The sequence below is a fragment of the Macaca fascicularis genome, chromosome 13, assembly GCF_037993035.2.
Source record: "Macaca fascicularis isolate 582-1 chromosome 13, T2T-MFA8v1.1".
Lineage (NCBI taxonomy): Eukaryota > Metazoa > Chordata > Mammalia > Primates > Cercopithecidae > Macaca > Macaca fascicularis.
Genome location: NC_088387.1, coordinates 79,391,915 through 79,415,748, shown reverse-complemented (window position 1 = coordinate 79,415,748; position 23,834 = coordinate 79,391,915). Strand labels below are relative to the sequence as shown.

Below are 23,834 nucleotides of genomic sequence, written 5' to 3'. Positions count from 1 at the left end.
GCAAACTGTAACTTTTGACCAATGTGTTAGCACTTTCAGTATTTTATTTTGCTTTTGGTTATTTTTTTCTTTGAATTGTATTTCACTCTGGTGATCCAACAGCAAGCTTTTCTAGCTCTTTTTTTCTTTCTTTTTCTTTTTTCTTTTTTTTATTTTTGAGATGGAGTCTTACTCTGTCACCTGGGCTGGAGTGCAATGGCACGATCTCGGCTCACTGCAACCTCTGCCTCTTGGGTTTAAGCGATTCTCCTGCCTCAGCCCCCTGAATAGCTGGGATTATGAGCGTGTGCCACTATGCCCTGCTAATTTCTAACGTCTCACTTAATATATATGTGATATCTTTGTTTTTGCATATTGGCTTTTGGAGATGTCTTAATTTTTGTTGTAGAAAATCAAATGATCTTATGATATTTTAAAGAAACATTGTGAGCCCTGACCAGTATTTGTAACTGGAATAATCTTCAAAATGCTCCTGTCAGATTTGTATTAGCTATACTGATTTTTTTAGGCTGGTTAGGATCATTTTGAAAGTGCTTGTAATAAATGCCTCTACCTACATAACCTCAATTTTTCTCAGAGTCTAGACAAGCCTTATAAAGATAGACATTAGTTTCCAAACTCAGATCAAATGTAAGTGCTGTCAGACCGCAAGGTCCGTGGATCTGTCGATGTTTATTTTGCCCCTTGCTCTATAGAAAGCTCCATGTGTTGAAATTTGAACTAGTTTTTAGAGTCATCTCAATAAAGATGAATTAGTTGTATCCTGATATGAATGTGTATTATTTTTAGGTTCTTAAATGTAGTTAGTGGCTGCTCATAAAAATCTGAATATTATTTAGGCATTGATTTGTGTGGTGGTGGCTTTGTCTGCACAGCCCTGTATAAAATTACCTCATAATATCTATTTACAGGTTCAGAAACTGACTCTGAGTCTGAAGGTCTCATTGTACTCTTTTTTCTTGAATAAACAGAAGCTACCTATAAAGTGTTGTATATTATTAGGATTTATTGCCTAACACAATTACTCCAGCAGGATAGCCTCTCAAGAAATTCCTATAAAGATGGCCTTTTTTTATAGGATTGTAAAGTGGATTTAAATAGTTTGAAAAAATATATATTCCTAACTGCCATGTAGTTTCTTAATACCAATCTCACATTCTTAACTTTGTATTTCTCATCACTGAGAAGGTGAGGTGGCCTTTGTTACATTTATTCTTTTTTTCTCTTTCAACAGGGGAAAGTGCAGTGTTGCCCTTCTGAATGAGACAGAATCAGTATTGTCATATCTTGATAAAGAGGTAATTCACAATCATACTTGTTTTGTTTTTTTTCCCCTTTATTTCACATGAAGCTCTTTCCTTGGAATTTATTTCTTTTTGTACAAAAGTATTATTCTACCATCATATAAATAGCAGTATTATGGTAAAACTGTAATGACTAGAATGCATTTGGGTAAATGTGATTTTTCTGGTTATCTGAGATAAGGGTTAGCAAAAACTTCTGTGTCTGTTTTTCAGTTGGTAATGAAAGACATTATAGAGAATGGTACATGGATTTAGTTGATAGTGGATGAATATTTTTGACTTTATGAAATTAATGCTTTAGTGTGCTTAGCTCCCCTTTATGTTTTGTTTTTGTTTTTATTTCTTGAATAAATGGTTTTTCTTTTAGACTATTTCCAGATGAGATTTTACCATTGGTGGTCTGCTTTCTGGAATCCTAATAAATGTTGTCAGTTAAAAATATTTTTTACTAAACTTTAACAAGAAATGTAGTTAACAAGTTGAGATAAGGCAGACGCTTCATTGAAAGGAGGAAATTCTTATAAGCAGAATATTTCATGGTATGCATAGTTTTAGGTGACATTTAAAGCAATGTTATTTGTATGGTGGGAAACATATTTTAGTGTCAGTGATGCTTCAGTATTTAATCTTTCTGATTTTTTTCCTCTCCCCCAAAAGCTTTATTACATATGTGTATGTTTTATTTTTTGGAGACAAGAGTCTCGCTCTGTCCCCCAGTCTGGAATGCAGTGATGTGATCTTGGCCCACTGCAACCTCCGCCTCTCAGGTTCAAGCAATTCTTATGCTTCAGCCTCCTAAGTAGCTGGGATCACAGGTGCCTGCTGTCATAGCCGGCTGATTTTTGTGTTTTTGGTAGAGATAGAGTTTTGCCATGTTTGCTAGGCTGGTCTTAAACTCCTGGCCTCAGGTGATCTACCTTCCTCAGCCTCCCAAAGTGCTGGGATCAGAGGCATAAGCCACTGTGCCTGGCCTGTTTTTTTTTTTCTTTTTAAATCTTAAACTCAAATGTTGCTCATTTATTTCAAATGAAGAAAATGTAACAGAAAAAGTTTGATACAATCATGCAGAACCCACTATACATTAGAAAACCTAATAGGAAATAAGAAAACTAACAGGAAAATACATATTCAAAGCGGAAAAAAGGCTTACAGACTTTATAACTTACCTCTGTAAAATTTAGATGATAGACTTGTCGTTAGTCTGTCCAACAGAATGGATTATAGTATGGATAATGATAGTGCCCAGAAATTAGCATTATTTCACAGAAGCAGAAAGAAAAAGGCAAAACATTCAATGCATTTCATTGTATTAAATTTTTTTTTTTTGGCCGGACGCGGAGGCTCACACATGTAATCCCAGCACTTTGGGAGGCCGAGGCAGGCAGATCATGAGAGCAGGAGTTTGAGACCAGCCTGACCAACATGGTGAAACCCTGTCTCTACTAAAAATACAAAAATTAGCCAGGCCATACAAAAATTAACCGGGCGTGGTGACACATGCCTGGAATCCCAGCACTTTGAGAGGCCAAGCGGGTGGATCATTTGAGGTCAGGAGTTCAAGACCAGCCTGGCCAACACGGCAAAACCCCGTCTCTACTAAACATACAAAAATTAGTCAGGAGGTAGTGGCACATTCCTGTAATCCCAGCTACTCGCAAGGCTGAGGCAAGAGAATTGCTTGAGCCTGGGATGTGGAAGTTGCGGTGAGCCGAGATCGCGCTACTGCACCTCCAGTCTGGGTGACAGAGTGAGACCCTATATAAAAAAAAATTAAAAATAGACATTGGAGAAGGGTGAGGATTGAAAAATTACCTATTGGGTACAATGTTCACTATTGATGGGTACAGTAAAAGCCCAGACTTTACCATGACACAATGTATGCATATAAGAACTCTGTACTTTTACCCCCTAAATATATAAACTCTTAAAAATAAAATATTGAGATTGGCATAGTTGAAGATGGTAACCCAAAGAATAACTTTATCATCCTTTACTTTTAACTCTGTGTTCTTGAAATTGGCCTGTCTGGAACCGTTTCTTCTTCTTTTTTTTTTTTTTTTTTTTTTACAACTTCTATTATAAACCAAACATATTTTGAATATTTTCCCATATCAGGACATACAAATCTAAGGATTTTAAGCAACTTATATGACCCAAATAATCATTTCATCTTATTATATTGTAGAGTATGGCAAGCTCTTGTTTTTATTGGAGTAGCATGCTAATAGGTTTTACAGATAACAAGTGACCTGAAGTATCTCTGCTTTTATTTATTTATTTATTTTTGAGACGGAGTTTTGCTCTTGTTGCCTAGGCCGGAGTGCAATGGTGCAATCTCCGGCTCACCACAACCTTCGCCTCCCAGGTTCAAGCCGTTCTCCTGCCTCAGCCTCCTGAGTAGCTGGGATTACAGGCATGTGCCACCAAACCCGTCTAATTTTGTATTTTTAGTAGAGATGGGGTTTCTCCATGTTGGTCAGGGTGGTCTTGAACTCCCAACCTCAGGTCATCTGCCCGCCTTAGCCTCCTAAAGTGCTGGGTTTACAGGTGTGAGCCACCACGCCCGGCATATCTCTGCTTTTAAATCTGATGGTGGCTGCGTGTGGGTGCTCATGTCTGTGATCCCAGCACTTTGGGAGGCTGAGGCAGGAGGATTGCTTGAGCCCAGGAGTTTGAGACCAGCCTGGACAACATAGTGAGTGCTCATCTCTATTAATGAAATAGAAAAAAAAAATCTGATGGTGAGCCAGTGGCAATAACTTCAGTTACTGAGTAATATTTATTACTCATGTCTTTAAAGCGAAACAAAAAATAAAACACTTCTGATTACATAGTGATCATCCCCTGTAGCTTTGTTAAGTTTTTTTGTTGTTGTTGTTGTTTTTTGAGACGAAGTCTCACTCTCGTCCCCCAGGCTGGAGTGCAATGGTGCAATCTCGGCTCTCTGCAACCTCTGCCTCCTGTGTTCAAGCGATTCTCCTGCCTCAGCCTCCTAAGTAGCTGGGATTACAGGTGCCTGCCACCATGCCCAGCTAATTTTTCTATTTTTAGTAGAGACAGGGTTTCACCATGTTGGCCAGGCTAGTCTTGAACTCCTGACCTCAGGTGATCTGCCTGCCTCAGCCTCCCAAAGTGCTGGGATTATAGGCATGAGCCACCGCGCCTGGCCTAAGCTGGTTGTTTTATCTATTCCTGCAGATTTTTTCTTTTCCTTAGATAGCACTTTAACAATATGCATAAATTGTCACGTATTGGTGTCCCCCCCCCCTCTTTTTTTTTAACAGTTTTTTTGTTTAAATCTTTTTTCCTGACAGTGAGCAATGAATAAAATACAGCACAGAATTTCTCAGTGGATGGAATAACTCTGTTTTTTTCCCTTTCCCCTCATCACAGTATGTAAGAGGTCCCACAGGAGAGACTTTTACTGTCTGACAGATTATCTTTTATTTGCAGTTTCCTTGGCTGGGGCTTGGTAAATTTCTGGTAGTAGGGACAGGTCCTTCCAGGATATAATACAGAGAATTGGGCAGCAGATGATCTTTGGGATCGTAGTGGGAAGCAGAAGACGGGACTTTGCTGGTTCAGATAATCTCTAGTGGTTATATGGAATTCAGCAAAGGACTGGTGCCAGGTCATTTTGCCCATTAGGCTCAGAAACAAGGACATATGAGCTTTGTAAGGGAGGACCGGAAATTTTGGTGTGTATGCTGCTGGTGAGCATGTATATAGCTATGTTTGTATATCTGTCTATATATACATACACATGCCTCAGTACTTAAAGAACTGCAGAATTATAGTTAATACATGTTTAATTAAATATTTACAAAGTGATATTATTATAACAGTAAACCACACACAAGTTCAACTCCTGTATAGTTTAATGTGAGATATGTATACCTTTTAATCTTTTGACTAAAAATTGGGATGGACATTACAAAAGAGTACCTGGTATCTGTGAAGTCTTCCCTTCTGTTTGGTGTGGACTTCAGAAGTTTATAAGATGATTTGACTTTAGGTGTCTTACCTTGGAGTTATGGTTTAATTTTGCTAGCTTTTGAAACTCTGCTTTAGAGAGCAAATGGTTTTCTTTTAGACTAAAACAAATAATAGAACTTTATAATCTACTTTGTTTCAAGCTGTTTCTTTTGGCTCGATTTAATTTTGTACTGTTTTACATGATGACAGTAACACCATGCTCTCCTTAAAGATTTATGAGTTTATTCACCAAAATGAAATTTTATATACTCTCTGGGATTTATGTGTTCATTATAGTGACATTGATTTTAATGCTTTATAAAAAGTAGAAGGAATTAAGTATACCTACATATTTTGTCATATTTTTCAGGATACCTTCTTCTACTCATTGGTCTATGACCCCTCATTGAAAACGCTATTAGCTGACAAAGGTGAAATCAGAGTGGGACCTAGATATCAGGCAGACATTCCAGAAATGCTGTTAGAAGGTATGTTTTTCTGCATGTTTGCAGTTCTGTGAAACAAATGTATCTTGAAACTCAAATATACATGTCCTCATGTGGAAGAAGCAATGTTCAGGGCAAAGTCTAAAAGTTATAAGCACTTGCAATTTTACTGTTCTTTGTGAAAAATAATGAATAAATAAATAGAGATGAGGCCTTTCTATGTTGCCCAGGCTGGTCTTGATCTCCTGGCCTCAAACAATCCTCCCACCTCGGCCTCTCAAAAGGGATGCTATTATAGGTGTGGCCTGGCCAGCACTTCCAATTTTAGAAGCACAAAATTAGCTCATTTTAATGTACTTTGTTTTTGCTATGCTTCATATATATCTAGCTTTTTAAGAAACTGAAGGTTTGTGGCAACCCTGTTGAGCAAGTCCTTTGGTGCCATTTTTCCAACAGGACAGTGTCTCTGTGTCAAATTTTGGTAATTCTTGCAACATTTCAAACCTTTTCATTATTATCTGTTATGGTGATCTGTGATCAATGATCTTTGATGTAACTGTTGTAATTGTTTTGGGGCCATGAACTGTATCCATATGAGAGGACAAACTGAACTGATAAATGCTGTGTATTCTGAGTGCTCCACCAACTGTCCCTTCCCTGCCTCTTTCTCTCTCCTGGGGTCTCCCTATTTTATGAGTCACAGCAATATTGAACTTAAGCCAGTTAACAACCCTGCAGTGGCCTGTAAGTGTTCAAGTGAAAGGAAGAGTAGCATATCTCTCACTTTAAATCAAAAGCAAGAAATGAAGCTAGTGAGGAAGGCGTGTCAGAAGCCAAGACAGGCCAAAAGCCAGGCCTCTTCCCCCAGTTAGTCAAGTTGTGAATGCAAAGGAAAAGTTCTTGAAGGAAATTAAAAGTGCTACTCCACACTCCAGCCTGGGCGACAGAGCAAGACTCTGTCTCAAAAAAGAAACAACAACAACAAAAAAGCTCCACCACTGAACACATGAATGATAAGAAAGCAAAACAGGCTGGGCGCAGTGGCTCGCGCCTTTAATCCCAGCACTTTGGGATGCCGCAGCAGGTGGATTACTTGGGACCAGGAGTTCGAGACCAGCCTGGCCAACATGGTGAAACACCGTCTCTACTAAAAATACAAAAACTAGCCAAGTGTGATGGTGTGTGCCTGTATTCCCAACTACTCGGGAGGCTGAGGCAGGAGAATCCCTTGAACCTGGGAGGCAGAGGTTGGAGTGAGCCAAGATTGTGCCACTGCACTCCAGCTTGGGCAACAGAGTGAGACTTTCTCTAAAAACGAAAACAGGCTGGGCGTGGTGGCTCAAGCCTGTAATCCCAGCACTTTGGGAGGCCGAGACGGGCGGATCACGAGGTCAGGAGATCGAGACCATCCTGGCTAACACGGTGAAACCCCGTCTCTACTAAAAATACAAAAAACTAGCCGGGCGAGGTGGCGGGTGCCTGTAGTCCCAGCTACTCGGGAGGCTGAGGCAGGAGAGTGGCGTAAACCGGGAGGCGGAGCCACTGTACTCCAGCCTGGGCGGCAGAGCGAGACTCCGTCTCAAAAAAAAAAAAAAAAAAAAAAAAGGAAAAAAAGAAAACAATAGCCTTACTGCTTTCCTGCTGATACCGTGGAGAAAGTCTTAGTGGCCTAGATAGAAGATCAAATCACCAACAACATTCCTTTAAGCCAAAGCCTCATCCAGAGCAGGGCCCTAACTCTCTTCAATTTTGTGAAGACTGAGAGGTGAGGAAGCTGGAAAAAATTCTTCACCATAACATAAAAGTGCAAGTAAAGCAGCAAGTGCTGATGTAGAAGCTGCAGCAAGTTATCCAAGTCTAGCTAAGATTACTGATGAAGACTGCTACGTTAAACAACAGATTTTCAATGTAGGTAAGACAGCTTTCTATTGGAAGAAGATGCCATCTAGGACTTTCATAGCTAGAAGCTCCAAGGGACAGGCTGACTCTCTCATTAGTGACGAATGCAGCTAGTAACTTGAAGCCAGTCTTCATTTACCATTCCAAAAATCCCAGACCCCTTAAGCATTATGCTAAATCTGCTCTGCCTGTGCTCCGTAAATAGAACAACAAAGCCTAAATGACAGCACCTCTGTTTACAGCATGGTTTACTGAATATTTTAAGCTCGCTGTTGAGACCTACTGCTTAGGAAAAAGGATTCCTTTCAAAAACTGCTCATTGATAATGCTCCTCATCATCCAAGAGCTCTGATGGGGATGTACAAGGAGGTGCATATTGTTTACATGACTGCTGACACAACATCCATTCTGGAACCTATGGATCAAGGAGACATTTTGACTTTCACATTTTATTATTAAGAAATAACATCACCTAAGGCTATACTTCCCATAGATAATGATTCCTCTGATGGATCTGAGTAGGCAATCGAAAACCTTCTGGAAAGTATTCTCCATTCTAGATGCCAGTAACAATTGTAATTGATAGGAGGAGGTCAAAATATAAACATTAATAGGAGTTTAGAAGAAGTTGATTCCAACAGTCGTGGATAACTTTGAAGGGTTTACAACTTCAGTGGCAGAAGTAACTGCAAATATGTTGGATATAATATGTAAGAAAACTACAATGAGAGTGGGCCCTGAAGATATGACTGACTGAATTGCTGCAATCTCATGGTAAAACTTGGATGGGTGAGTAGTTGATTCTTATGGATGAGCAAAGAAAGTGGATTCTTGAGATGGAATCTACTCCGGGTGAAGATGCTGTGAACACTGTTGAGATGGCAATGAAGGATTTGGAATATGATATAAACTTAGTTGGCAAAGCAGTGGCAGGGTTTGAGAGGGTTGTCCCTGTTTTTGAAAGAAGTCTACTGGCCGGCGCGGTGGCTCACGCCTGTAATCCCAGCACTTTGGGAGGCGGAGGCAGGCGAATCATGAGGTCAGGAGATCGAGACCATCCTGGCTAACATGGTGAAACCCTGTCTCTACTAAAAATACAAAAAGTTAGCTGGGCGTGGTGGTGGGTGCTTGTAGTCCCAGCTACTGGGGAGGCTGAGGCAGGAGAATGGTGTGGAACTCGGGAGGCAGAGGTTGCAGTGAGCCAGATCACGCCACTGCACTCCATCCTGGGCGACAGAGTGAGACTCAAAAGAAGGAAGTCTACTGTAGGTAAAATCCTATCGAGCATCACATGCTACAGAGAAAAACCTTTTTTGAGACAGAGTCTCACTCTGTCGCCCAGGCTGAAGTACAGTGGCACAATCTTGGCTCACTGCAGCTTCTGCCTCCTGGGTTCAAACGATTCTTGTGCCTCAACCTCTCGAGTAACTGGGATTACAGGCATGTGCCACCACGCCCGGCTTTTTTTGTATTTTTAGTAGAGATGGGGTTTTGCCATGTTGGCCAGGCTGGTCTTGAACTCCTGACTTCAAACCATCTGTCCACCTTGGCCACCCAAAGTGCTAGGATTACAGGTGTGAGCCATCCCCCCACCCCACCTGCCTCCCACCCAGCCCCCCACTGCTAGCAATCTTGGAATGTTTTAACCAGAAACAAGGAATGCCTTTCCCTTTCTTCAAGGCTACTTCTGGGTATTTATTTTTACATTTTATAACTTGGTAGTTTTCTTTGTTAAGTATTCATCTCTAACAAAAACAACAGATTTATAGATTTTATTGAAAAATACCATATTTTTCACCATAAATGTAGAAGCCATTTTGGACTCTTATTTCAGCCTGAAGCTTTAAAGCATATCCAGAATGTTTCTTTTCACTTGTAATCCGGCAACTGAGTAGATGCAAGGTTTAAAGAACCCTTCTTTTTTTTTTGGAAATGGAGTTTCGCTCTTGTTGCCCGGTCTGGAGTGCAGTGGCGTGATCTTGGCTCACTGCAACCTCTGCCTCTCAGGTTCAAGCGATTCTCCTGCGTCAGCCTCCTGAGTAGCTGGGATTACCTGTGCCCGCCACCACACACCCAGCTAATTTTTGTATTTTTAGCAGAGACAGGGTTTTGTCATGTTGGCCAGGCTGGTCTCGAACTCCTGACCTCAGGTGATCCACCAGCCTCAGCCTCCCAAGGTGCTGGGATTACAGGCATGAGCCTCTGCGCCTGGCCACCCTTCTTTTTTCTAATGACTGTATTTTTGGGGGAGAAGGAGTGGGGATACCAATAGGTATACCAGTAATTAACCACACTTGAAATGGTCATTGCCATCACAGAAACTTCCATCTGTAGCTAGTACCTGATTGCAGGGAAGTTAAATAGTAGGACATATCATATTCAAGAACAGATGTTTAGGATTTGCTGGAATCCATTCTTCCTAATCCTTTTAGTACTCCTGAGTGGGTACATTTCCACCAGTGGCCAGATTCTAATTTGCATTGGCATGGAATGTAGAACTGGAATTAATATCTTGGGTAGGTGGCAGCAGCAGCACTCTGCCAGGATATGTTACAGGCTTGCTTTCTTTGTGAACATGTCTTGATGGATACTAAGAGATTGTTGTGGCATTAGCCTTGCTAGGGAATAAATCTTTTTGTGGCTTTTCGATTTTTAAATTCATTTATGGCTACCCATCACCTAACAAACTCTAGAGATCTGAAAAGAAGAGTATGAAGTTTACAAATGAAAGTAAAGGCGTCTTTTAGCTTTTACGTCTTTCACTGAGTTTGAATAAATCACCTAGAAAATTTTCCATAAAAGAGATGAGAAGTTTTGAGTCATTATTTAAATGTATTATAACATTGGAGTTTTAAGAAAAAATTTGTTTTACATATTAAATTTAAATTTCAACTGTTAAAGTATGTTATAACAACATTAAATTATTAAATGAAAATGACTCTAGGTTCACAAGTTTGGGTAAATCCTGACTATACTGTGTTTTAATTGAGTAACCTTGGGGAAATGATTAACCCCTCCAAGTTCCCGTTTCTCTTTAAACAGGGAATGATAGCGTAGGTAGTACATTCTATCATTGTGATGAGCAAATGAGGTAATTCTTGTCATGCAGTTAGCACATGCCCAGCTGTTACAGTCCTCTCCCCTGGCCTCTAGTAATACTCATTTAATAGCTGTTACCTGCTGGGTGCGGTGGCTCACGCCTGTAATCCCAGCACTTTGGGAGGCTGAGGCGGGCAGATCATTTGAGGTTAGGAGTTTGAGACCAGCTTGACCCACCTTGGTGAAACCCCATCTCTACTAAAAAATACAAAATTTAGCCGAGTGTGGTGGCGGGTGCCTGTAATCTCAGCTACTTGGTAGGCTGAGGCAGGAGAATTGCTTGAACCCAGAAGGCGGAGGTTGCAGTGAGCAGAGGTTGCAGTGAGCTGATATCGCGCCACTGCACTCCAGCATGGGTGACAGAGACAGACTCCCTCTCCAAAAAAAAAAAAAAAAAGCTGTTATACCAGTCATACTCCAGTGTGTTAAAGAATTAAATTAGTGTATCTTTTGTTACATTGTATGCACTTAAAACTTGTATTAACTCATATTCTGTTGGCAAATAGGAAAATGTTAGTATAGAGTAAAAATGTGTCAGTTCATATGTGACTTTCCCCAGCAATAAGGGAAACAAGTGTTTTCACAGATAAGGAGAGTTTAAGAAAGAGCAAGTGGAAATTTTTACAAAAGTGCCTTCCTTTGATTTAAGCAGTGGCTGATTTTTGTGGCCTGAAAATCTGAGGCACTTTCCACTATGTTAAAACTATATGGGGAAGCTTTGAGTTACAGATAAAGAGACTCTGAAGATATTTCCTCCAGTGTTTGGGGGAAAAATTGCATTCTAGATTCAATTTTTAATTTATTTGAAGCTATAAAAAGGGACCTACAGCTCAGTGGAAGAAGCATGAATCCAGGGTTTAAGGAGATAAAAGATCAAGTGGACCTTTATGCTTGGTGCAAATGGCAATAGAGATTTAATTGTTTTATTATGATTGTTAGTTTTTTTGGAATGCTCTGGTCACTAACTTTCTTAGGTTTTGAGAGTTTTATCCTATTTTTTCATAAACGCTATTACCTTCAATTGGTAGTTTTGCAGAATATGAACGTCTTAACAACGTAGTGGATAGTTGTCAACTTAGAAATACTGACCTGTAAGAATTGTTTAAGCAGGTATTGATTGCCGTCATATAAAACAGCAATTTTCAGCCATAGGGCAATTTTGTCCTCAGGAGAATTAAACAATACGTAGACATTTTAGTTGTCACGTCTGGTAGGGGGGGTGGAGGTAGGAAGGGGCACTTAGTGGGGAGAGGCCAGGTATGAAAAATTTATAGGGATATAGTAACCATTCAATAAATGTTAGTTAATATTTACATAATTATAATACTACGTAAATTTTCAAATATAAATGACTATGTGGTCTGGTCTATTTCTGTACGTTTGATTGTGTTTGTTTTTATGGTAGTACGTACAGTATTATTTTGATTACTGTTGCCATATATTATAATCTTATCCAGATGAGTTAATCCTTTCCCTTATTTTAGAACTATTTCATTTGTGGATATTCAAAACATTTTATATCTGCTTCCAAAACTAAATTCTTTTATGGCCGTGCATCACCTAATGACAGCAATACATTCTGATAAATGTGTCATTAGGCAATTTCATTGCTGTGCCAACATCATAGAGCGCACTTCCACAAACCTAGATTGGTACAGCTTACTAAACACCCAGGCTATATGGTATAGCCTATTGCTCCCAGGCTACAAACCTGTACAGCATGTTACTATACTGAATACTGTAGGGAATTATTACACAATAGTAAGTATTATGTGTCTAAATATAGCTAAGTATAGAAGAGGCATTGTAAAAATACAGTAAAAAGATAATAAGTGGTGCACCCACTGTGTAGGGTACTTCCCGTGAATGGAGCTTGGAGCACTGGAAGTTGCTTTGGGTGAGTCAGTGAGTGAGTGGCACGTGGATGTGAAGGACTAGGACATTACTGTAGACTTTATAAACAATGTACACTTAGGCTATACTAATTTTATTTAAAAATTATCTTCAGTAATAAATTAACTTTAGCTTACTGAAAGTTTATTTTTTTTTTTAACTTTTTGACTCTTCTATCATAACACTTAAATATAAACACTATGAGACTCAAAGAAGAGCCAGATGACGTAAGTTTTTAATACCGCCATCCTGAGGTTACCAAAAGAATAGGGAATTGGTGCTGGGCATGGTGGCTCACGCTTGTAATCCCAGCACTTTGGAATTGAAAGGCTGAGGCTGGCAGATCACTTGAGGTCAGGAATTCAAGACTAGCCTGACCAACATGGTGAAACCCCGTCTCTACTAAAAGTACAAAAAATTAGCTGGGCGTGGTGGTGCACGCCTGTAGCCCTAGCTACTTCAGAAGGCTGAGGCTGGAGAATCGCATAAGCCCAGGTGGTGGAGACTGCAGTGAGCTGTGGTTGTGTGCCACTGTACTCCAGCCTGGGTGACAGAGCGAGACCTTGTCTCAAAAAAAAAAAAAAAAAAAAAAAAAAAAAAAAAAAAAGGGGCCGGGGCGCGGTGGCTCACTCCTGTAATCCCAGCACTTTGGGAGGCTGAGGCAGGTGGATCACCCGAGGTCAGGAGTTCAAGACCAGCCTGGCCAACATGGTGAAACCCTGTCTCAACTGAAAATACAAAAAATTTAGCTGGTCGTGGTGGTGGGCACCTGTAATCCCAGCTACTTCGGGAGACTGAGGCAGGAGAGTGGCTTGAACCCGAGAGGTGGAGGTTGCAGTGAGCCGAGATCGCAGCATTGCACTCCAGTGTGGGCAACAAGAAGAAAAAAAAAACAGAATAGAGTGAGGGGAGGTAGTGACACAGGTTACGGGAGAGCAGGGCTAGCAAAGGCTGCATGGCTGCCTTGTTATGTAGATGAACCTCCGAGGTAATCTCCAAGCTGCTCTCAGAAAGGTGTAGCTTGGGGTGAAGTGTCTATGTCAGACCTTTGGTCTCTTTTTCCTGTAAGTTAGTCTGTCTTAGATTCATTTAAAGGGGCCTCAGAGAAATCCTGTTTGCATTTGCGGTTTACTTCACTAATGTAGATTTCCTCTACGTATGCAGATCTCCCCCCATAAAAGGCAGCCTTTCAGGGCTGGCTACTCTTGTTGTGTTTATTGATCTCAGAATAGCCATCTAGAAATATGCCGAAGAAGTATATTTTGAGGTGAAATATTCTGGTTTCACCTCACTTCTTGATTTTTATTTTAGAAGTAGAAACTGGGACTCCCTATATTGACCAGTGTGCTCTTAAACTCCTGGCCTCAAATGGTCCTCCTACCTTGGCCTCCCAAAGTGCTGGGATTACAGATGTGAGCCACTGCACCCTGGCCTTGCTTTTTTATTTACTCAATCATCTCATCTTCTTTTGAAAATTTTGAAATTTCTTTATATAAAATCTCCAATTTTATTTCTCAGTGTTTTATATTTTTATTGTCAAAATGAATGTTTTAACAATTTATTGTCAATATAATTTTTAAAAGTTATAATTTTTAAAAGTTATAGTAACTTATTCTTTTGATTCATAACTTAATATGTTGCCCAGAACTTTCAGAACAAGATTGAGCAAAAATGGTGATAAAAGACATCCTTGAGTGTTTCTGAATTACATATAAAAAGCACAGTACTCTGATGGCTGGTGCAAAGAAAACGCACTGTATTTGGAACAAAGAATGTTTCAAATTGCCTAGGAAAGGACCTTTCGGAATCCTTAGTTCTTCAGAGTATTTGAACAACACTCTGTGCTCAAAATTCTTTTTTTTTTTTTGAGATGGAGTCTCACTCTGTCGCACAGGCTGGAGTACCGTGGCGCGATCTCGGCTCACGGCAAGCTCTGCTTCCCGGGTTCATGCCATTCTTCTGCCTCAGCCTTCGGAGTAGCTGGGACTACAGGCGCCCGCCACCTCGCCCGGCTAGTTTTTCGTATTTTTTAGTAGAAACGGGGTTTCACCATGTTAGCCAGGATGGTCTCGATCTCCTGACCTTGTGATCTGCCCACCTCGGCCTCCCAAAGTGCTGGGATTACAGGCGTGAGCCACCGCGCCCGGCCTCAAAATTCTTAAGAAGTACTTTGTCAGTATTTTCTAGAGATTTAAAAATATAACTGGAAGGTTAGGGCTAACATTTAAAATAGTTGCTGGGTCTACATTTCTTCAAAATTAAATGAAGCAAAAATAGGAAGCTGTATACAATCACACATTTAGTTGGGAAATACAGTTGTAGGAATTTAGAGGTTAGGGGAGATCGTCATGGTCTGTGTTTTTTGATGATATGACACGTGAGCAGATTGGAATTGCCCAGATTATCATACGTGGAGGAGGAAGGGGAGATTATTATAAAGACTGGAATGAGCATTAACATGGAATTAATCTTAGTTCAGTTTTTGGCTCATTCCATTGTAACCAGGGCCATTCCAAAGGCTGCTGCTAGCATAGCTGAAAAAAATTTAATTATAAAATTCTAAATAAGTTAATTCAAGAGCTTTTAAAAAGTTTTTTCCATGTGAAGAAGTGATCAAACTGATATGAATGTAATTATTTGGTCTATTCAAAATGGGAATCTCCTCTTAGTTTGAAATGATCGTTTGATATAGAGAATTTCTGTATTTATTTTTTGTTCTTCTTGCTATTTTTTTTCTCAGCCCATGGTTTTATGTTTTTGGTGTTAGTATAAATGCTTTCAAGAGAGTTTTATTGTTTACAGTGAATTTATTTAGAATTCTTCTAAGTCTTACTTTTGCTGTATGCTGCAGACTGTATGGGTGGAATTAAAATTTATCAATTTGACTGACTTGAATTTGAAAAATAAACATCAATTTTAGTCTTACGTTCGGGAGTATACAACAGAAGGGGCTTAAAACTGAATAGCAACATCATTTCTTGTGTGTTATTTAAGATGTAGATGTCAAATGTTTTACCACTACTATCTATCCTTATTTAAATTATTTTTTAAAAGACATGGGCAGGTTAATTGTGTCATTCTCCATTCTCAAGTTTCATGTGGCTTGCAACTTTTTGATTTTTTTTTTTTTTTTTTTTGGGACGGGGGACGGAAGTCTCGCTCTGTCACCCAGACTGGAGTGCAGAGGTGCAATCTCGGCTCACTGCAAGCTCCGCCTCCTGGGTTCACGCCATTCTCCTGCCTCAGCCTCCCGAGTAGCTGGGGACTACAGGCGCCCGCCACCACACCCGGCTAATTTTTTGTATTTTTAGTAGAGACGGGGTTTCACCGTGTTAGCCAGGGTGGTCTCGATCTCCTGACCTCGTGATCCTCCCGCCTCGGCCTCCCAAAGTGCTGGGATTACAGGCGTGAGCCACTGTGCCCGGCCTGCAACTTTTTGATCTTTAACTGGTCTTTGAAAATGACCCTAATGTTGAGTGTCTTGTCTTAGCATGCTAAGAATTGTAAACAAAACAAAGAATGAAGTCCTTTCAAACCTTAGATGTTTTTGACCTAGTACTAGCTCTGCTCTGCTCTGTTTATGTCATTTTATATTGGGGTTGGCAGTTGGCTCTCTGGTTACCTGCCTTTTGACCAGAGACAAATGGGCAGGTCTTCAACCTAACAGCAGTGGCCTGACTTAAGAGGCTGCAGATGGAACGCCTGCTTCTGTCCTGTCCTTTCCATTGATATCTGCTTGCTCCTATACTAGGTGGCCCATAGCCTGAGTTTGTCAGTCACTGGGGAATGTTTGGCTTCAGAGTATTATGTTAGCCGCTGCAAGGCCTAATGTTATAGATGCAGTGATTAAAAGCAAAACAAAGGCAAAAGCAGTCGCTATCATTAAAGAGCTCTTATTCTAGTAAGAATCCATAGCTATAAATAAAAATTCCATTGGCTCCCAAGTCTACTTTTCATTACAATCATTTGTCCTAACATTGACTCTTGTTCAATAGTTATCTGTTTGTGAGATATTCTAAAGCAAAGCATTCGGCATTATTGTCAGTCTTCTCTTGGCCCTAACCTCCTGTTTATGTATCTTTTTTTGTTTTGTTTTGTTTTGTTTTGAGACACCCAGGCTGGAATGCAGTGGTGTGATTATGGCTCACTACAGCTTTGACCTCCTGGGCTGAAGCAGCCTTTCCACCTTAGCTTCCTAAGTAGCTAGGACTATAGGCGTGTGCCACGACGCATGGCTAATTTTATTTATTTTTTGTAGAGATGGGGTCTCACTGTGTTGCTAAGGTTGGTCTTGAACTTTTGGGCTCAAGTAATCCTCCCTCCCCAGCTTCCCAAAGTGCTGGGATTATAGGTGTGAGCCACCATGCCCAGCCTCCTTCTTTCTGCTATTGCCAACGCTATGAGTACAGCTCACAAAACTTGAAATCTGCACTCTACATCCAGTCTGTCACTGATATTCCCAAATCTCCTCTCTTTGTGCTCTATTACCAGTCTCATAACCAAAACCCCTCACTACTTGTGAGGGAACTCTTGAAGGAGGCTGATATGTCTCTCTGTCTTTATCAGGTATCTCTGCAGAGGAAATTGTGCTTTGAAAGTGGAAGTTTGGTTCTGCTCTTGTCACTCCCTTACCAGAAAAATCAAGGGCTTCTAATATAAAATCTCTTCAAAAAACATCTATGTAGGATCTCCAGTAATGTGTTCATAACCCACTTCTCTTAGCTATCTTCTCTCATTCCATAAAGTACTCCAGACATTATGAACTACTTTTCTGTGACATTTTAATGCCCCATGACTTTGTTCATGTTCTCATTTCTTTTTTAAAAAATCTTCCCCTGCTGGTGCATTCATACCCTTTAGTTCTTAGGTGAAATGCCATCTCCTTCATGACATTGTTTCTTACCTAGCTTGAAATGATTTCTCTATTCTTCAGATTCTTATGCTATTAACTATTAATATGTCACTCTTATGCTATTTATTTGGTTTATATCACAGGTATTTATGCATAGCTTAAGCATCTTGTGGAAGTGATGCTTTCTTTCTTTCTTTTTTCCTTTTTTTTTTGGAGACAGAGTCTTACTCTGTCGCCCAGGCTGGAGTACAGTGGCGCAGTCTCAGCTCACTGCAACCTCTGCCTTCCGGGTTCAAGCGATTCTTGTGCCTCAACCTCCCGAGTAGCTGGGATTACAGGCACCTGCTACCACTCCCAGCTAGTTTTTATATTTTTAGTAGATACAGGATTTCTCCATATTGACCAGGCTTGTTTCAAACTTCTGGCCTCAGGTGATCTGGCCGCCTCGGCCTCCCAAAGAGCCGCGATTACAGGTGCAAGCCACCGCACCCAGCCTGTTGCTTTTTCATCTTTATGTCTCTTAGCATGGCGCTTACTGCCTCTCGCATACAGGTACTCCAGAAACAGACGTTAAGGACTAAATGAAGATACCATTCGGTTGGTTTGGTGTTATTATCGTCAGTGTTCACTTTAATGAGGTGTTGTACATCTGCGTCTGAAAGAATGTGCCAAAACTATGGGCACTTACCTTACATGTAAACATTTCTAATGCTGTGGTGACCGTTGTCATCAGTGGTATGAGACAGTGCGCCTTGTCAGTAACAAGACTCCGTTTTATTTATTTTTGGACAGGAGAATCAGATGAGAGGGAACAGTCAAAATTGGAAGTTAAAGTTTGGGATCCAAATAGCCCACTTACGGATCGACAGATTGACCAGTTTTTAGTTGTAGCACGGTGAGTACAAGTATGGCATTATCAAGTCAAGAAATTTCTTTATATAAAAGAATTTATAGGTATATGTATTTTTATTTCTTTGTATTCTGGTTTCCCCCCACTGATTGAATTATTTTTTAGTTATGTAAGAAAGCTTAATTATACTGCTTCCTAAATTTATTAGTTTCTGTTTTAAGTGAAAATAGTTGTATTAATTTTTACTGATTAAGAAAACAGAAAAGTATAAAAAGATTCTTTATACCTGAAGAAAATACCTGAAGTCCCATATCCTTAATGAAAAGAGTCATCCTTTTTACTTGACATGGCTTTACTCTGGACATGGATTATTCAGGTATCAATAAGAATGTGCACCTGGAATTCGCTCACCGCATCCATGTGTGAGTAGGGTCTGTTGCTAAGCATAGCGCTTTCCCTTGAGAGCTTTCAGCCTGGCTGCCTGGCTGGCTTGCTTCCTTCCTTCTTTCCCTTTTCTTAAGAGAATGAATGGGACAGAATTTTGTTTTTATTTTAAAAATGATAACAGTAAAAGTACATTACCAAGCAATTGGTGAATGAACTGAGGTATACTTATATAGTGAAATATTACTTTATGGCAATTGAATGAATTAAAGCTATATGTAGCAAAGCGGTAAACATCACAAATAATGATGAGGGTATATACCATGTGATCATTTATGTGCATACAGAGTAATTATTTATAAAATGTTTGCTGTGTACAAAACAATGCTTTATTAGTGGATTTTTAAATACATTAAATGGGTATATATATATTATATATATTTGATCTGGGAGTATATATAGGGAACTCTAACAAATTTATAATTATTTTTTAAAAGAATGAAGAAATATGGCAAAATATTAATAAGAGTTAGATCTGGACAGTGGATGCAAGGGTCTTCATTATGTTATTGTCTGATTTTGTTTTGAACTTATTTCACAATACAGAGGGAAAAATAGTCTTGGCTCATCCTTAGACTTCACTGTTCATAGAGCCAGTCACCATGGACGGTCACACTTTTTATTGGTGGCCAGGCATTTGGAGTCCAGAGCCCACCACCTAACTACTAAGCGATTGGATGGAGACACTTGATGTGCATTGCGAAGGGGGCCAATCTTGTGGCCCCTTGTAGAGTACACAATACTGGTCTAGAGTCTCCAGACAGGCTGTCTAGATTGGGGATTGGTTAGGAGACATTGCTGTTTTCAAATTTGATTTGTATTCTGTTTTTTCATTTTTCTGATTGCCAAGGGCCATATGTTTCCCCCCAAAGCCAGCATGAAGGACACTAAGGAGTTGGTTCCTAGTATGTTTTTGTTTTCAATATTTGTTTTAAAAAATAATCTTCTAGGCTGGGAATGGTGGCTCATGCATGTAACCCCAGCACTTCGGGAGGCCAAGGCAGGAGGATTGTTTGAGTCCAGGAGTTTGAGACCGACCTGGGCAATATAGTAAGACCTCTTCTCTTTAAAAAAAAAAAAAAAAAAAAAAAAAGGCTGGGCACAGTGGCTCATGCCGCCTGTAATCTCACTACTTTGGGAGGCCAAGGCAGGTGGATCACCTTAGGTCAGGAGTTCAAGACTAGCCTGGCCAACATGGTGAAACCTCATCTCCACAAAAATAGAAAAAAAATTAGCTGGGCATGATGGTGGGTGCCTGTAATCCCAGCTACTTGGGAGATGGAGGTGGGAGAATCGCTTGAACCTGCGAGGCAGAGGTTGCAGTGAGCCGAGATAGCACCATTGCACTCCACCCTGGGCAACAGAGCAAGACTTTGTGTCAAAAGAAAAAAAAAAAAAGATCTTCTAAATACAAATTAAGACCACAGTCAAGTACCACTGCCAACCCAGAATGGTTCAGATTTGAAAGACTGACAGTGCTAAGCATTGATCAAGATTTAGAACCAATACTCTCGTATCCTGCTGGTGGGGGTGTACGTTGGTACAGGTCCTTTGGAATATTGTTTGCTGTCATCTAACACACATATCTCTTAAGTTTCACTCCTAAATATCTATGCAGCAGAAATGCATACACCTTTGCACCAAAAGATCACGTATACAAATGGATTTATGGCGCTATTCATAGTAACCCCAAACTGGAAACAACACAGAATGTCTGTCAGCAGTAGAGTGGAGGTGGGGATGAGACATCATACAACAGAATGTTGCATAGCAGGGAAAATGAGTGAATACAGCTGTAGCTAGCAACATGGATGAATCCACAAACATAGTTTTAATCGAAAGAAGCTGGACATAAAGTCCAGCTGTGTGATTCTGTTTGAGCAAAACTAATCTGTGGTGCTACAATCCAGGGTGGTGGTTCCCTGTGGAGAGGAGCTTAAGGAGCCTCTGGTTTGTGGTCATGTTCTTTCTTGAACTGTATGTTGGTGGCATGCATGTGTTCACTTTACAGTAACTATCTGTACATTGTGTACTTTTCAACATGAATGTTGTGTTTTAGTTAAAATATTTATAAAATATCTTCCTTGGGGTCAACCACAATGGCTCATGCCTATAATCCCAAAACTTTGGGAGGCCAAGACAGGAGGATCACTTGAGCCCAGGAGTTTGAGACCAGCCTGGCCAACATAGGGAGGCCTTGACTACAAAAAAATTTTTTTAATTAGCCAAAAAAAAAAAAAAAAGTTGGGCATGGTGGTGCATGCCTGTAGTTCCAGCTACTTGGGAGGCTGAGGTGGGAAGATTGTTTGAGCCCAGGAAGTTGAGGCTACAGTGAGCTATGATCACACTACTGCACTCTAGCCTGGGTGACAGAGTGAGACCCTGTCTCAAAAAATAAAAATAATAAAAATAAAAAATCTCTTCCATAGCAAACATGTTTAAAACACAGGCAGGAAAAGTAGTGAGTCTTCATTTTATGCTGTATGTCTTAAAGTTAAGGTTTCTTACATATTGGAAGGACTTCTAAATCATTAAAATCAGCATTATGGCAATTTCTTTTTAAATGAGTTATTAGTAGAAATATGTTTCATGTTGAACCCTCACAGGAAAGGGTTGCTACAGTTAGTGATATATTGGGGAAAAAAATGTTACTGAGTTTCACAATTTGGGCTAAAAAATGGTCAAAACTTGCTTTGCTGTAATAGTCAAACTCTGCAGCTGACTTTCTATTTTTTGAGCCAATTTGAATACCAAATGTTTTACTCCATGACATTTTATAATAGAGCTTCCCTTTCCTTCTTCCCCCCCCCTGCACAGGCTATTTTTTCTTGATTTCATGATAATGACCTATTTATAGTAAATTGGCTTGTCAATTATAATATCTTATAGAGTGAAAATTCTTTTTATTTGATGTTTGAATCTCAAACATTCAGAAACTTGTTTTTGCTTTTTCTTTTATGGTTTTTTATTCATGATCCAAATGTGTTTTTTAAAACATTAAAAGAAAAAAAAAACTAGATACTTAATTCTTCCTTATTGTGTTTGTGGTTTATTCAGTGCTGTTGGGACATTCGCTAGAGCCCTGGATTGCAGCAGTTCTGTGAGGCAGCCTAGTTTGCATATGAGTGCTGCTGCAGCTTCCCGAGACATCACCTTGGTAAGACATGGTTTGAAATTTTGTGGGTATTTATCCTTCTGTTACTTGTTTAATTTTAAAGCCATTGTGGCAATCCTGTAGACCGGGAGCTTTTGGGCTCTTAGCCTTCCTGACTGCTAGGTTTATTTGGCTTGGTTACTTGGTTAACTGGGTTCTGATAACACTCGTCTGTGCATTGAGAGTTTTTTGTGTCTGTTCATTAGAAAGAGGGGCTGGTTTTTTTTGTTTTCCTTTCTTTCTATATTTGGAGATGGAGTCTTGTTCTTTTGCCAGGCTGGAGTGCAGTGGCACAATCTCAGCTCACTGCAACCTCTGCCTCCTGGGTTCAAGTGATTCTCGTGCCTCAGCCTCCCTAGTAGCTGGGATTACAGGCACGTGCCACCACACCCAGCTAATTTTTGTATTTTTAGTAGAGATGGGGTTTCACCATGTTGGCCAGGCTGGGCTCAAACTTCTGACCTTGTGATCTGCCTGCCTCAGCCTTCCAAAGTGCTGGGATTACAGGCGTGAGCCACCACGCCCGGCCAGAGGGGCTATTTTCTTATATAATTTTATTATATTATAGTTGCTATCTTTTAAATCTATTTACTTTTTTCTTTTGGTGATCAAATGAAGCTTCCTATATTCAGTTTAATTTTACCACTAATGGCAGCCATGGCTAGGCATAGGACCTGGCACTTACTGCTTTCTCTGCACTCCAAAAAAGTGGACCTGTGAGTTTTTTGCTGATTGAAGTTACTTATTGTATTTGATTTCCTATTACCCCTTGTGATAGGCTTGGTAGGATGCTCATTTTACAGATGAGAAAACTGAGCTTTGGTGAGGTTATTTGACCAGTATTCATTACATATAACAAAAATTTCAATATTGTTTTCTAATGAAACGGAATACAATTTAGGTTTTTAACTTTCTCATTATAATGCCAATTTGAAATGCTTTTCATAAAATATTTATTTTGATGATATAAGAACTCATAGAGGAATGCACATCAGATTTGTTTTTTATGCTTTCTTTTTTAAAAAATTTAATCTATTTTTAAAAAATAAAGACAGGGTCTTACTAGGTTGTTGCCCTGGCTGGTCTTGAACTCCTCCTGGCTTCAAGCAGTCCTCTGCCTTGATGTCCCAAAGTGCTGAGATTACTGGTGTGAGCCACTGCTCCTAGCCTTGCTTCTTACGCATTCTGTGTACTTCTGTACAATTATAGATTGTGACTAAAGCTGTGGAACCCCTTGCCTTTTCCTTTCTCAAAGACTAGAATCGTTTATAGAAGAAAGTTTTGTTTTCTCCATTGGGACATTTATATTTTACCCCAAATTTTAGGATCTCCAAAATGGGTTTGTATTTTAGTTGTTTAGAGCTTTAAGAATATTTTATCAGAGAAGCAAGAGTGCAGATATCATGTTTGCAAGAACTTTAAAAATCGGATACTTCAATTTGGAAGGCTGAGGCTGCTGGATTGCTTGAGCTCAGGAGTTTGATACCAGGGTGGGCAACATAGTGAAACCCCCATCTCTACAAAAAAATACAAAAATTAGCTGGGTGTGGTGGCATGCACCTGTCGTCCCAGCTACTTGGGAGGCTGAGTTGGGGAGATTGCTTGAGCCTGGAGGGGAGAGGTTGCAGTGAGCTGAGATCATGCTCATGCCACTTGCCCTCTAGCCTGGGTGACAGAGTGAAACCCTGTCTCAAAAAAAAACACAAAAAAACAAAAAAAACTAGATATTTATGTGAACCAGAACTATGTGGAATCTAATCACTACCTGTATATGTTTTTCCTGGTGAAAGTGATTTTTGCTCAATTTAAAAATTAATGTATATCTGTTATGAAAAATTGAAAAATAGTACAGCAGCAGCCAAAAAAAGCTTTGTTTTCATTACCCAGAGTAGAATGTTCTTACTGTTTTGTTTTCTTT

General features: G+C 39.9%; 1 protein-coding gene across 17 annotated transcripts in view; it reads left to right on the top strand.

The window, feature by feature from the left end:
* The window catches only part of MTA3 (metastasis associated 1 family member 3), a 267,789-nt gene that overhangs the window by 150,402 nt on the left and 93,553 nt on the right, over positions 1 to 23,834 (top strand). For all 17 annotated transcript variants that reach the window (XR_012422441.1, XM_074011901.1, XM_074011898.1 and 14 more), the window contains 4 exons: positions 1,235 to 1,298; positions 5,650 to 5,767; positions 18,261 to 18,363; positions 21,820 to 21,919. Coding sequence is in view for 16 of the 17 variants with exons in the window: in XM_074011901.1 (XP_073868002.1) it covers positions 1,235 to 1,298; positions 5,650 to 5,767; positions 18,261 to 18,363; positions 21,820 to 21,919 (385 nt within the window). In the remaining variant the exon portion in view is untranslated. The remainder of the gene's footprint in view (positions 1 to 1,234; positions 1,299 to 5,649; positions 5,768 to 18,260; positions 18,364 to 21,819; positions 21,920 to 23,834) is intronic.